This window comes from Pan paniscus, chromosome 6 (assembly GCF_029289425.2).
Source record: "Pan paniscus chromosome 6, NHGRI_mPanPan1-v2.0_pri, whole genome shotgun sequence".
Taxonomy (NCBI): domain Eukaryota; kingdom Metazoa; phylum Chordata; class Mammalia; order Primates; family Hominidae; genus Pan; species Pan paniscus.
Window position 1 is genome coordinate 175,970,694 of NC_073255.2, and position 14,892 is coordinate 175,985,585.

The window sequence follows — 14,892 nt, forward strand, 5'->3', positions numbered from 1 at the left end:
CTCCTGAGTAGCTGGGATTACAGGCATCCGCCACCACACCCTGCTAATCTTTGGATTTTTAGTAGAGATGGGGTTTTACCATGTTAGCCAGGCTGGTCTTGAACTCCTGACCTCAGGTGATCCACCCGCCTGGGCCTCCCAAAGTGCTGGGATTACAGGCGTGAGCCACCGTGCCCGGCCAGACCTTTAAGTTCTTTTAGTCAGGTTTTGTGCTTTTTTTTGTATTGGATTTTTTTTTTTTTTCTTTTTTAGACAAGCTCTGGCTCTTTCACCCAGCCTAGATGGAGTGCAGTGGCTGGATCATGGCTTACTATAACCTCTGCCTTCCATGTTTGAGTGATCTTTGTACCTCAGCCTCCCAAGTAGCTGGGACTACAGGTGTATGCCACTGTGTCCAACTAATTTTTTAAAATTTTTAAATAGAGACAGGTCTCACTACATTGCTAAGGTTGGTCTTGAACTCCTGGGCTCAAGCGATCCGCCTGCCTTGGCTTCCCAAAGCAGTGAGATTACAGGCATAAGCCACCATGCTTGGCCTTTGTATTGGTCTTTTTACGTGTTTTGTTAGATTTGCTTCTAGCTGTCTTAATGTATCTCTGTATATTGATGTTTTTCTATATATATAATCAGTGAAGTAAGATATCTAGTCATTCATTTACTCACCAAGTGATTGCAGTGGGATGACAGGGACAGTGGGGGTGTGGTGGTGGGTTGCCAAAGCATGAGAAGTATGCAACAGAATCTAAGAAATCATACCTACCCGGCCAGGCACAGTGCCTATAATCCCAGCACTTTGGGAGGCAGAGGCAGGCGGATCACTTGAGGTCAGGAGTTCCAGACAGCCTGGCCAACATGGTAAAATCCCATCTCTACTAAAAATACAAAAATTAGCCAGGCATGGTGGCATGCACCTGTAATCCCAGCTACTTGGGAGGCTGAGGCAGGAGAATCGCTTGAACCTGGGAGGCAGAGGTTGCAGTGAGCCAAGATTGCGCCACTGCACTCCAGCCTGGGCGACAGAGCTAGACGCCATCTCAAAACAAACAAACAAACAAACAAAAAACCAACAAAGTAAAAAAAGAAATATCCTTGTAAGGTTTTTTATCTCAAAGGAAAAGCTTTTGATGATATTTTATCATTAAGAAATGGTATTTCATCATTAAGTATGATGTTTAATGTAGATTTTTAAAGATATCCTTTATCAGATTAAGGAACTTCCCTTGTAGTGTTAGTTTGCTAAGAGGTTTTATAAGGATCAGATGTTGAAGTATAACATCTTGTATTCTTCGTCTATTAAGACGGTCATATCATTTTCCTTTATTCTTGTGGCAAATTATTTGAAGTATTTTCTATTGTTAAATCAACTTTAGGCTGGACATGGTGGCTCACGTCTGTAATCCCAGCACTTTGGGAGGCCGAGATAGGCGGATCATTTGAGGTCAGGAGTTTGAGACCAGCCCGGACAACACAGTGAAATCCCATCTCTACTAAAAATATAAAAATTACCCTGGTGTGGTGGCATGTGGTTGTGGTCCCAGATACTTGGGAGGCTGAGGTGGGAGGATCACTTGAGCCTGGGGGACAGGGGTTGCAGTGAGCTAAGATGGCGCCAGTGCACTCCAGCCTGAGTGGCAGAGTGAGACCCTGTCTCAAAAAACAAAAAATTTTAAAAATCAACGTTATACCAGAATAAACCCAGCTTCATCATGGTTCATTCTTCTCTTTACATATCACATATTAGATAGCTATTATTTAATTTGTTGCATCAATACATAATGGTTTGACTGGTTTATAATTTGCTTTTATGGTATAGTTCTTGTCAGGATTTGGTACAAAGTTTATCTCAAAGGAAAATGAATGAATTGAAGCAGGTACCATATGTTTCTGTTTTCTGCAAGAGTTTGTGTAAGATTGGCTTTTATATTTCTTAAATGTTTGGTAGAACTTATTGACAAAACTGTCTAGGTTTGGAAGATTTTAAATTACCTAATTCAGTTCCTTTAGTGGTTATAGGACTATGCATGTTTTCTGTTTCTTCTTGTGTTATTTTTGGTAAGTTGTATTTTTCTAAAAATTTGATAATTTCATTTACATTTTCACAGTTTTTTAGTCTTTTCAAAAACCAACTTTTGTTTTTAATCCTATTATATAACTGTTTTTTTATTTTATTAATTTATGTACAAGGGGTCCCCAAAAAGTTCATAGAAAATTCTGTTTTATCCTTCCTTTGCCAGTGTAGCTCTTTAGTAGTTCCTGCTGATTGTGGGAAGGGTCTTTCACTAGACTTCCCACCTTGTGCTGGTATTGGGCTTTCTTTTTTGTCCTTGTCACCTGGCACAATATGGTCTCAAAATAGATCAAATGCAGATAAAGATATGACAATCCATCTATCTTCTGTTAAGCCAGACATTAAAGAGATTTGCAAAAAATGTAAAACAATAACATTGTTCTCACTAAATTTTTGATTTGATAAATACAGTTTTTTAAAGTAAAAAATATGTATGTCAATGTGTAGTGGGGTTTATTATTGTTATTTTTAAACTTTAAAAAAATTTAATTGTTTTTATTTTCAGTAATGACAAGTTGCTCTGAAATTGAGACCAAATGTTAATTCCAACATATTTTAAGGCATATTATTACTACCATTTTCAATGAATTGAATACTTAAAATTTTCTGTTTTAATTTCTGATACGATAAGTATTGATGGCTATTTCCCACACAAACAAAAATTCTTTGAGACCATTTATAGAGTATAAAAGGGATCTTGAGACCAGAAAGCTTGAAAACTGCTGATGTAATCTAATATTACCCAAAATTTTGGAATTGTACTGTGGACAAGAGAAGAGTGATAAAAAAAAAATTGCTGAGCAGACATGCACTCCCAACTATGAGATCAGGCGGAACGAGTTTGTGGTAGTTAGTGAAGAACAATCAAGAATTTAATGATTTTATCCAGAAAAGCTTAGCAACCCACTAATAGAAATAGAAAAGGGAAGAAAGGAGGATTTATTAACATCTCCTTTCAGATTAAAGAATCAACCTTAGTTGTTTAAGGCTTAGTTCGTTAATCACCTTTGACACTGAAAGAAAAAACTAACTCTAGTAGTCTTCAGACTTGAGTATCCCAGTTTTCAAACTTGCTGCTTAGTATAAGTTTCAAGTCACTTAACTTTTTTTTTTTTTTGAGACAGTCTCGCTCTGTTGCCAGGCTGGAGTGCAGTGGCACAATCTTGGCTCACTGCAACCTCTGCCTCCCAGGTTCAAGTGTTTCTCCTGCCTCAGCCTCCTGAGTTGCTGGGACTACAGGCACGCACTACCACGCCCAGCTAATTTTTTTGTACTTTTAGTAGAGACAGGGTTTCACCACGTTGACCAGAGGAAACATGGTCTCAATCTGTTGACTTTGTGATCCGCCCGCCTTGGCCTCCCAAAATGCTGGGATTACAGGCATGAGCCACTGCGCCCGGCCCAAGTCACTTAACTTTTATAAGCCTCATTGTTTTCATTTATTATTGCTCTCATTTGAAAATGTGGGTAATAATAATTACATTGACCTAGAGTCATGAGGATCAAATGAAATAGCATGTTAAATTCTTTGTAAATTATAAACCATGTGTCAATATGTGGTATAAGAACTATACACTTGTCATTTTCATAAGCCTTTCTTTTTTAAATTTCAGGCAGAACTCAAAAGCTTGATGGACAATGCTTCTTCATCCTTTGAATTTGCTAAAGAACTCATCAGGCACAATCTGGTGAATAACGATTTCCCGTCTTGACTGAGTTCAGTCCTACTCTGCTTTGGTACATCACAGCAATTAGAAAGACGAATAAAAGGAGATGCGCCAGCAAATAATGCTTTACTCCAAGGGAACCCCTCCTCACTGTGGAGGAGATAAGTTTTAAAGTACTAATCTGTTTCCTTAAGGAAATCCTTGTTGGGAGAACAGGAATATATTTAATATTTGGAAAGAAGCACAAGGCAGTGTAGATCCAGGTGTCTGTTTTTTTGAGAAAGACAAAGGAACATATCCCCCTGTGGTTTAAAATAAATGGGAAATATTTTTGCATCTTTGAAGAATGGCTGAGATTTAGAGTGTTCATTCTAGTCAAGGACATGGAGCTAGAATGAGGCTGACATATGTAAAAGATTGTGAGCAGATTGATCTTACTAGAACAGTAAATTTGTAGTGGGGAATAGCAGACACTCAAGTTGGATGGGTGGTTGGGTTTAGGGCTAGATTATGATTCTATTGACCAAGTAATATAGTGAGATGCAGAACAGCTGCTCTCAATTCAGATACCTGGGAACACTGGGCAAATCATCTAATACTACTGAGATTCTTCATCCAGAAGTGGCAATAATAATAACTATGCTTTTTGCTTCTGATTTCTCTATTCCTTTTTTGTAGTACCAATTCTTCCAGTAAACCACAGCTGTTTTAGACTCCCCTTCTCTTTATCTCCAATCTCTATTCAGTTACTAAATCCTATTCTCTTCTTGTTGGCAGTATATTATATTTACTCCATTTCGTATCTAATTCAGGCCTCCATCACAGATACAGTTTTATTTGGATAGTTACTACTATGAGTTTCTGCATGTAGTCTTTTAACTTCAAATTTAGTTTCTAAATTGAAACCAGATTAATTTTTCTGGAGAATTATGGGTTATATAATAGTCTGGAATTTAAGCTTAGAGAAAGATAAAGACTTGAGAATAGATTTAGGAGTTATTGTAGAGTCTTGACAGATTAATATGGAAGGTTTTCAATTGCTGAAGTGAAATAAATATTGTAGAATGGATTAAAAATAGAAAAATATGGTTCCAAAACAGCATCTGTATTTATGGGACAGGAAGAAGGAGTATCAACAAATGAAACAAGAAAGGGCGAACAAGAAGAAGCATCTAGATAATGTAATGTCATTTACAACTGCACATTTTAATCACCTGGGAGGCTTTTGAAATTAATGATGCATGGGCCCCATCCCCAGGGAATCTTATTTAATGGTTGGTCTGGAGCCCAGCTATCAGTATTTTTTTTAAAGCATCCCAGGTGGATACAATATACAGCTAAGGTAAAGAACCACTATATAAATATATGACTGAAAGGAACATATGAAATAGGGATAATTCTTAGAGAGTGGGATTAGAAAGAGAAGTAACAATATGGAAATTTTTCTTTCATAATACTTTATTTTTTTCCAGTGAACACATATTACTTTTATTTTCTTTTAAACCTGAAAAATATCAGGGCAATATAAGTGGTTGTTAAAAAACATCAACTTTTGAAGTTAGATTTGAGGTCAAAATCAAGTTCTACCATGTACTAGTTTTATAACTTTGGGTAAGTCATTTAACATTGCTGAGTCTGTGTTCTCATATGTAGAATAGGGAAAATGAAAGTACTTATTTTGGCCGGTCGCGGAGGCTCATGCCTGTAATCCCAGCACTTTGGGAGGCCAAGGCGGGTGGATCACAAGGTCAGGAGTTCAAGACCAGCCTGACCAACATGGTGAAACCCCACCTCTACTAAAAATACAAAAATTAGCAGGGCGTGGTGGCATGCGCCTGTAATCCCAGCTACTTGGGAGGCCAAGGCAGGAGAATTGCTTGAATCCAGGAGGTGAAGCTTGCAGTGAGCCAAGATTGCGCCACTGCACTCCAGCCTGGGCGACAGAGGGAGACTCCATCTCAAAAAAAAAAAAAGTACTTATCTTGCTTTTTTGGGGGAGGATTAAATGAGGTAATATGTGTAAGGTGCTTTACACAGTATGCATTTAGAAAATGGCATTGATAGGCCGGGTGCGGTGACTCATGCCTGTAATCCCAGCACTTTGGGAGGCCGAGGTGGGCAGATCACGAGGTCAGGAGATCGAGACCATCCTGGTTAACACGGTGAAACCCCGTCTCTACCAAAATACAAAAATTAGCTGGGTGTTATGGCAGGTGCCTTTAGTCCCAGCTACTCAGGAGGCTGAGGCAGGAGAATGGTGTGAACCCGGGAGGCGAAGCTTGCAGTGAGCGAAGATCGTGCCACTGCACTCCAGTCTGGGTGACAGAGCGAGACTCCATCTAAAAAAAAAAAAAAAAAAGAAGAAAAAAAAGAAAGTGGCATTGTTGTTATTATTGTCATCTTGTCGGCATCAGTGTCAAAACTGCAGATACATCATGGAGCAAGAGGACAGAAAAGTCCATTGAATTTGGCTAAAGAGATTAATTTGTGACTCCTAAGAGTGAGTTTATTCGTATGCTGAGAGCAGAAGCCAATGTTTTGAGAGGTTAAGGAGTGAGAGGATGAGAAGAAAGTAGAAGCAGTAAGCCACATACTTTTGAAGTGTGGCATTGGAAGAAAAGAGAAAAATAGGGCACTATCCAGAGGAAACAGTGGGAACAGTGGGGCCAAGTGGAAGATTTTTCAAGAGAACAAAAACCCCTTGTGTGTGTTTAAAGTGAGAAGTAGGACCAGGGCTTTGGGAAGATTGAAGGTACAATAATTAATGGAGAAAAGAGGTTCAGATGGAGTTAGAAGTCATGGGATCAAGAAGACAGGTGAATGAATTAATCTCGGCAAAAGAAGGGAATATCTGAAAAAGGAACCAAAAAAGCACTAAATAGATATTTCGGGGTCGAGAGAAGAGATTTTGTAGTTCATGCTGTATGACCTTGCTTTCTGTGCATTTATTGGTGAAACAGTTTGCTACATTCCAGACACTATGCTAGGCTCTAGAAATACAACAGTACGCAAAATAAATTGTCCTTTCATGGATTTTTTTGTTTGTTTGTTTTGATTTCTAAGCTTTTCTCTGTAACACTTATTATCACCTGATAACATATTTATTTGTTTGCTTTATGGAGGTCTGTCCCCACTTGAATAGTCTGTGGTGACAGGGGAGTGGCCTGTTCCTGCTATAACCCCTGTGCTTGTTACAGTAGTGGGCATATAGTACATGCTAATGAATGTTTACTAAATTAATTCAATGAAACACTGAAATATGTGCCACACATTTAGCCCACTTTTGCTCATTTAATCCTCATAATAACCTGAAAGGTAGGCATTACTAATGCCATTTAGAGATGAGGAAACAGGCTCAGAAAGGTTATATAAATTCCTTTATGGAGTTTTTGATGTAGAATGTCTGCCTAGAAAAGAGTTTTGTTAATTATTGGGTACTTTAGGAGTTTTCTGCAGTTCTTATGAAGAGGAAAAGAGATGTACACAATAAGGGTTATGCTTTTATTCTATTTCTCATAGTTATAATTTTATTTTTAAATCTTTTTAATTTAAATTTTTGTGAGTATACAGTAGGTGTATATTGTTATAATTTAGATCACGGCTTTCTTTCAATGAAGTCAAGGTCATATTCATCAATAGAGCTTCAAAAATATATTCGTCCTTTCAAAAAATAACTGAGTGCCAACTATACTAGTCGCAGTTCTCGGGGCTAGGAATACACAGTAAATGCAAAGTTCCTTGCCATATGGAGCTTATATTCTGGTGGATGTAACAGACAAACAGATAAAGAAATATACAATAAAATAAAGATATAAGTGCTATGAATAAAAAAGAAGGGCAAGGGTATAGAGAGAGTGATAATGGAGGTAGGTTTTACATAGGGTTAAAAATAAAATGTTTAATTATGACAAGGCTGTTAAGAAGGATCAAAAGCAGAGAGGAGAGAAAAGAAGAGAGAAGGTAAGAAGCATAGGGATTAGGTAGGCAATAATAAATTCAGCCAATAGTAAAAGCTCTCAATATATCAACTGATTCCCAGAGCTATTTTAGTTGAATATCATGAACCCAGTTATATATGCCAGCTCCTTAAACATTGTCACCAATAAATATATACATCATTATTGCCATAATAGCATGATTTCTGTATCTCTAGGTTGTTTTCCGAGGAGGTGAAGGGGCTTTGCAGGTTTTACCTCCCCTAGTTGATGTCATTCCTGAAGCTAGGCTAAACTTGGTGATTTACTACCTTCGTCAAGGTAAGAAAAATTTGTCCTGGTCTTACTTACAATGAGATATTTTAGAATAGTTAAATATGTCTGATGGAACTATTTGCTTCACTTTTTAAATCCATACTTCCAAAAATATATTTGCAACAAGTTCATAGAACAAGTTTATTGGTGGTTATTTGTTGTGCCTTTTTTTATCCTCTTTCCTCTTCTGTCGCTTCCTACCTTCTCCCTCATTCTGTTTTTTCTTTTTTCCTTTTATTTTGCTATCCTTTATTCTCTATCCATTCTTTCTTTTTCATTGTTTTTCCTCCCCTTCCCTTACAGTTCTTTTTTCTTTTTCTAGTTTCCCCCACTGCATAATGTACATTCACATTTTCTTGTGTCTTTTGAAAAAAGTATTAACTGTTTCTTATTTGCTTTGATTGTCTGCCTTTCTGTTTCTTTGTACCCCAGGCTGCTTATGAGAAATACTATGATTCAAAGAGGATGTGATATTTATTGCCCCTAAGTAAGATTAAAATTGTCAGACACACGCCTAAAGCAGCCTTTTCTAACAGCTATGAGTACAGGGTAGCAGCCACCATGCATTTGTGGTGGCATTTGGTCGTGGGCCCTGGACTAACAATGTGGGCCTTCTTAGGTGCATGGCAGAAACCAACCAGGACAACATATTCCTCATGGAGGAAAATGTATGTATTAAAATAAGAATATGAACTTGCAAACAGTCCTACTTTATTTTATTTGTTTATTTATTATTATTATTCTTTTGAGACAGAGTCTTACTCTGTCACCCAGGCTGGAGTGCAGTGGCGTGATCTCCGCTCACTGCAACCTCTGCCTCCAGGTTTCAAGCGATTCTCCTGCCTCAGCCTCCCAAGTAGCTGGGATTACAGGCATGCGCCACCATGCCTGGCTAATTTTTGTATTTCTAGTAGAGACGGGGTTTCGCCATGTTGGCCAGGCTGGTCTTGAACTCCTGATCTCAGGTGATCCGCCCGCCTCAGCCTCCCAAAGTGCTGAGATTACAGGTGTGAGCCACCGTGCCCGGCCTCTCTTTTATATAAAAGCAAAAAGAATATGTTTTGGACAAGAATGAAATAAACAACTTATATATTTTATAAATTATTTTTATTATGGAGAATTTCAAACATAGACAAAAATAAATAGTACAATAAACACCCAAATACCCTGGATTCAGCACTTTTCAAGATATTTCCAATCTTCTTTTTTCATCACCTCTTTTTTGTTCCTGAAATGTTTTAAAGCAAATCTCAGACTTCATGTCATTTAATTCCTATATACTTAATATATATATGTATCTCTTTTTTAAAAAAATCATTGCTTTTCTTATCTAATACAATGCCATTGGCATAGAATGCCTCATCCATGTTCTTAGCTTCAACAATTTTTAAGGTACTTCATGGCTTAATATGAGTTTTCTAAGGATATTTGGTTATTTTTAGCATAACTACTCAACACCGAACATGGAGAGTTAGAAGACAGATAAAACAGATCATATTTCCCATGAATATTTAAGTACTGAAGGATCTTATCTTTTGGGAGGACTGCTTCAGGAGGGTTTTCTGGAATACAGACTAGTATAATTACTTTGTTGTATTTCAGATGATGTACAAGAAGCTTATAACTTAATTAAGGACCTGGAACCTACTACTCCTCAGGTAACTGAGAATGTTTTCTATTTTTACTAACCAAGTTCTGCTAAAAGTGGAACTTCAGAAATTTAGTTGGAAGTCATATTAGAGAAAATTAGGCAGACTCCTGCCTGTAGAATCCCAGGAAAAGACCATGTGTATTCATTTAGGAATGTTATATGCGACTTGTGATATGAGAATGAATGTTCTAGGCTTTTTGATTTTTTAAACTCCCTTATATGTAGTCACTTTGTCAAAAAGCGTAAGGAAATTTGGAAAATTCCTTTAGTATTTGGAAATATGAAAATTTAGAATTCTGATGAAACTAACAACTAGATACATGCAATTATCTCATAAATTGTCTGTAACTTGTCTTTCTTCCCCATTGGATCGTTAACTCCTTGTAGTCAGGGACTGTGTCTATATTGTATCTCTAACACTATGTGCATAAAGTATATAGTAAACATTCCATTTATTGAATGAAAGACTGAATGAAAAATATTTCCAGACCCCATGGAGTTTAAACAAGTATATTTCTCAAATATATTAAAAGATTCAGCTTCTTTCATGCTGTTCTTTGTGAGCTCTCTTAAATGAAAGATTGATAAAGCTGCTAGCTAGGGAGGGTATCTATTAAAGAATTGATCCAAGTCTGAAAAAAGGGATACAAATGAGGCCCCAGGACTCCAAAAGAGAGAATACCTTATAAATGGATATCAGAGGACACTTTTTTTTTTTATTTAGGAAAAGGATTACTAGCAAAGAAAAGTTACTATAACATTGGAAAGGGGCCAGGAGTGGTGGCTCACACCTGTAATCCCAGCACTTTGGGAGGCCAAGGCAGGTGGATCACCTGAGGTCCAGAGTTTGAGACCAGCCTGGCCAACATGGTGAAACCCCGTCTCTACTACAAATACAAAAAAATTAGCCGGGTGTGGTGGCTGGGGCCTGTAATCCCAGCTACTCGGGAGGCTGAGGTAGGAGAATTGCTAGAACCCTGGGGGTGGAGGTTGCAGTGAGCTGAGATCGCGCCACTGTACTCCAGCCTGGGCAACAGAGCGAGACTCAGTCTCAAAAAAAAAAAATTGGAAAAGAAAAATAATATATATGATATGGTCACAGAGAATGGCAGTGGTTGAGAAGGTAATAAAAATTATTATATCAACATTTTACTTTTTTTCCCATAGAATTGAAATAAAATGAAACTTATCTGCTGGAGCTTCCACTGAATTATTTTTGCTTAAGATTGAGAATTTACAAATATGGTAAATTTTGTTATATAGATACTTGGCTGCTGGAAACTAAATGAGTGTCTCCTAATTCTTTCATTCAAGCCAGGGATAGAACAGAGAAAAGTAACTGTGGGTAATCTTTGATAATTTATATAAAGTACTGAGTTAATGCAAGGAGTTAATTTGAAAATGATCTCATAGCTCCACATTCCTCTTAATCAGTGTTATTCCATGTTTCTAGGAGTATATTCTCAAAGGAGTGGTCAATGCAGCCCTTGGCCAGGAAATGGGTTCCGTGAGTATGAAATCACTGATAATCTATAGGTTGCAAAGTTATAAGTGTATGGAAGAGAACAAAATGACTATCAAAGTGCAAGCAGCAATAGGCTCTCCTGTAGCTCCTTTTATTTCTCCATATCCCCCAATCCAGACTCCACTGAGAAAAGAATGTTATGTTATTTAGAGACAAAAAAACAAACAAACTTGTAACCCTAAAGACTCCTGCTTGTTTAAAAGGGTCCAATTTTTAAATAGCAACTTATTTAATAACAAACTTAAAAATCATTGCGCAACTTCATTCTTATTTGCAGCGACTTTTTTTTAACTTACATATATCTAGCTATAATTTTGGCATCTGTAAAGTGGGGAAAATTGTTTCTCTGGAGAAGTTATTTTTATAAACACCAAAACACTGTCTAAAATTAAGCTCTTTTCCATCTTAATACAGCGTTCTTTGTTCTTTTTGGAACAAAATGGGATACAAATAAATCTTTTTATCTCAAGTTCATTCTGCAGTGCCTTGTATAGTAGATAGGCAGCAAATATTTATTAAATAAATGAGTTTAATAAATACTCCTTGTTATATCTACAGCTCCTGTTCCAAGGTCTGATATATGGTAAAAGAGCAATAGGTATTTGTAGAATGATTGAGTTCATTTAATGAAGTTTTAGGATAGAATTTAAGGATTTGATTCTTTTTCTTCTCTTCTGCCTGTCCCTGCACAGGTTTTAATTCAGTTTCGGGTCTAGTTGTTATGTTAATGAGAATTAGTATTGTTTGGGGCAAGATTTAAAACAAAGGTATATTTAAATCCTGACAAATATGTTAGAACCATATAGTATAATAAAATAAAATATTTTTACCTTATTCCTCTATATCAGCTCAGTTTGTTTTTCAGAGGGATCATATGAAAATTGCCCAACAGTTCTTCCAGTTGGTGGGAGGATCAGCTAGTGAATGTGGTATGTCTGAAATCTGTACTTATGATCTGCTTCATAATTGGAGTGGGGCATATATTGACTGTGAAGTTTGATTCTCTGTCTGGGGATGTATCTATTAGGCTTCACATTATAAAGCGGGAGGTCAGAAATAAGAGAGAATATTGGAATTAGTTTTCTCAACATCTCAGCGAAAGTGGGATAAGAGAATAAATAGAGTAAATTTCCTGTTTTGTTCCTGAGAGTTTTAAAACTTTGAATCAGTTTTAGATATAAAATGTTATTTTTTACTGAGTTTTCAAGAGCTCTTTTGAGCATTAACTTTTGTCACATTCTGGTAGGTCATTTGCCTTTAAACTTTGCCTATGATATTTTTTTCCATATAAAAATATTAAAACCAGCCAGGCATGCTGGCTTAGGCTTGTAATCCCAGTACTTTGGGAGGCTGAGGCAGGCAGATGGCTTGAGCCCAGGAGTTCAGGACCAGCCTGGGCAACATAGGGAGACCCCATCTCTATAAGTAATAATAAAAAAATCAGCCAGGTACGGTGGCACACACCTATGGCCCCAGCTACTTGAGAGGCTGAGGTGTCAGGACTGCCTGAGCCCAGGAAGTTGAGGCTGCAGTGAGCCGTGATTACACCACTGCATTCCAGCCCGGGCAACAGAGTGAGACCCTCATCTCAAATATGTATACACCATACAACCAATACTACAGAAATTCAAAGAATCACCACAGGCTACTATGAGCAATGATATGTCAGTAAATTGGAAAACCTAGAAGAAATGGATAAATTCCTAGACACATACAACCAACCAAGATTGAACCATGAAGAAATCCAAAACCTGAGCAAACCAATAACAAGTAATGAGATCAAAGCCATAATAACAAGATTCCCTGTAAAGAAAAGCCCAGGACCCATTGGCTTCACTGTAGAATTCTACCAAACATTTAAAGAAAAACTAATACCAATCCTACTCAAACTATTCCAAAAAAGAAAGGAGGAGGGAATATTTCCTCTCATTCTTCAAAACCAGTATTGCCCTGATAAACAAAACCAAAGGCACATCAAAAAAAGAAAACTAAAGTCCAATATCTCAAATGAAGAGGGATGAAAAAATTGTTAACAAAATATTAGCAAACAGAATTCAACAACACATTAAAAAGATCATTCATCATGACCAACTGAGATTTATCCCAGGAATGCAAGAATGGTCCAACATATGCAAATCAATGGGATACATCATATCAGCAGAATGAAGGGCAAAAACCATATGATCATTTCAATTGATGCTGGAAAAGCATTCGATTAAATTCAACATCCCTTTATGATAAAAATCCCCCAAAAAACTGAGTATAGACGGAACATACCTCAAAACAATAAAATCCATATATGACAGACCCACAGCTAGTATCATATTGAATGGGGAAAGTGGGAAGCCTTTCCTCTAAGATCTGGAACAAGACAAGGATGCCCACTTTCACCACTGTTATTCAACACAGCACTGGAAGTCCTAGCTAGTAATCAGACAAGAGAAAGAAATAAAGGACATCTGAATTGAAAAGGAAGAAGTTAAATTATCCTTGTTTGCAGATGATATGATCTTATATTTGGAAAAACCTAAAAACTCCACCAAAAAACTATTAGAACTCATAAGCAAATGTGGTAAAATTGCAGGATACAAAACCAACAAACAAAAATCAGTGGCATTTCTATATGCCAACAGCAAACAATCTGAAAATCAAAAAAGTAATCCCATTTATAATAGCTACCAATAAAATTAAATACTTAGGAATTAACCAAAGTAGTGAAATATTTCTACAATAAAAACTATAAAACATTGATGCAAGAAATTGAAGAGGACACACAAAAAAGGAAAGATATTCCATGTTCATAGATTGGAAGAATCAATGTTGTTAAAATGTTCATACTACCCAAAGCAATCTGCAAATTCAATGCAATCCCTACAAAAATACCAATGATATTCTTCATAAAAATAGAAAAAACAATCCTAAAATTTATACAGAACCACAAAAGACCAGAATAGCCAAAGCTGTTCTGAGCAGAAAGGACAAAACTGGAGGAATCACTGTACCTGACTTCTAATTATACCTCAGAGCTAAAGTAACCAAAACAGCATGGTACTGGCATAAACACAGACATATAGACCAATGGAGCACATTAAGAGAACCCAGAAATAATCCATATGTCTACAGTGAACTCATTTTTGACAAAGGTGCCAAGAACCTGTAGAGAAAGGACAGTCTCTTCAATAAATTATGCTGGGAAAACTGGATATCCATATGCAGAAGAATGAAACTAGACTCCCATCTCTCACCCTATACAAAAATCAAATCAAAATGGATTAAAGACTGAAATCTAAGACCTTAAATAAGGAAAATTCTACAAGAAAACATTGGGGAAACTCTCCAGGACATTGGTGTGGGCAAAGACTTCTTTTTATGTTGTTGTTCTTGTTTTTGTTTTCTTTCAAACAAGATAGGCTTTATATAGATCACCAAAACTAACATTTTACAGAAAGGTAACCATAACATTACACAGCAAAGTATAGCTGTAAAATCTCAAACAAGAAACAATGCTTTCTTTAGATCACCAAAAATAATGTTTCATAGAGAGGGAACTGTTAGAAGCAAATGTGTAGCTGCAAATTTTCTTTTGCCGTCAATATCGAGTCCCTCTAAAATACTTTGAGACTACTTTGTGGTTTCCAAGTACAAACTAAACCTTGTTGGACAGAGTTGCTCAGCTTCATCAAAAGAATGAAACCAATTTGCAAAAAAAAAAAAAATTACTTAATGCTAAC

At 36.8% G+C, this 14,892-nt stretch overlaps 1 protein-coding gene across 13 annotated transcripts in view; it reads left to right on the forward strand.

The window, feature by feature from the left end:
- IFT56 (intraflagellar transport 56) overlaps window positions 1–14,892 on the forward strand; it is a 61,132-nt gene that overhangs the window by 26,774 nt on the left and 19,466 nt on the right. For 12 of the 13 annotated variants that reach the window (XM_055115428.3, XM_055115436.3, XM_055115435.3 and 9 more), the window contains 5 exons: window positions 3,682–3,756; window positions 7,889–7,991; window positions 9,588–9,643; window positions 11,090–11,143; window positions 12,027–12,090. In XM_055115428.3, the coding sequence (XP_054971403.1) occupies window positions 3,682–3,756; window positions 7,889–7,991; window positions 9,588–9,643; window positions 11,090–11,143; window positions 12,027–12,090 (352 nt within the window). Of the gene's footprint in view, window positions 1–3,681; window positions 4,820–7,888; window positions 7,992–9,587; window positions 9,644–11,089; window positions 11,144–12,026; window positions 12,091–14,892 lie in introns of those variants that run through there. The other variant, XM_055115439.2, reaches the window with a different exon arrangement.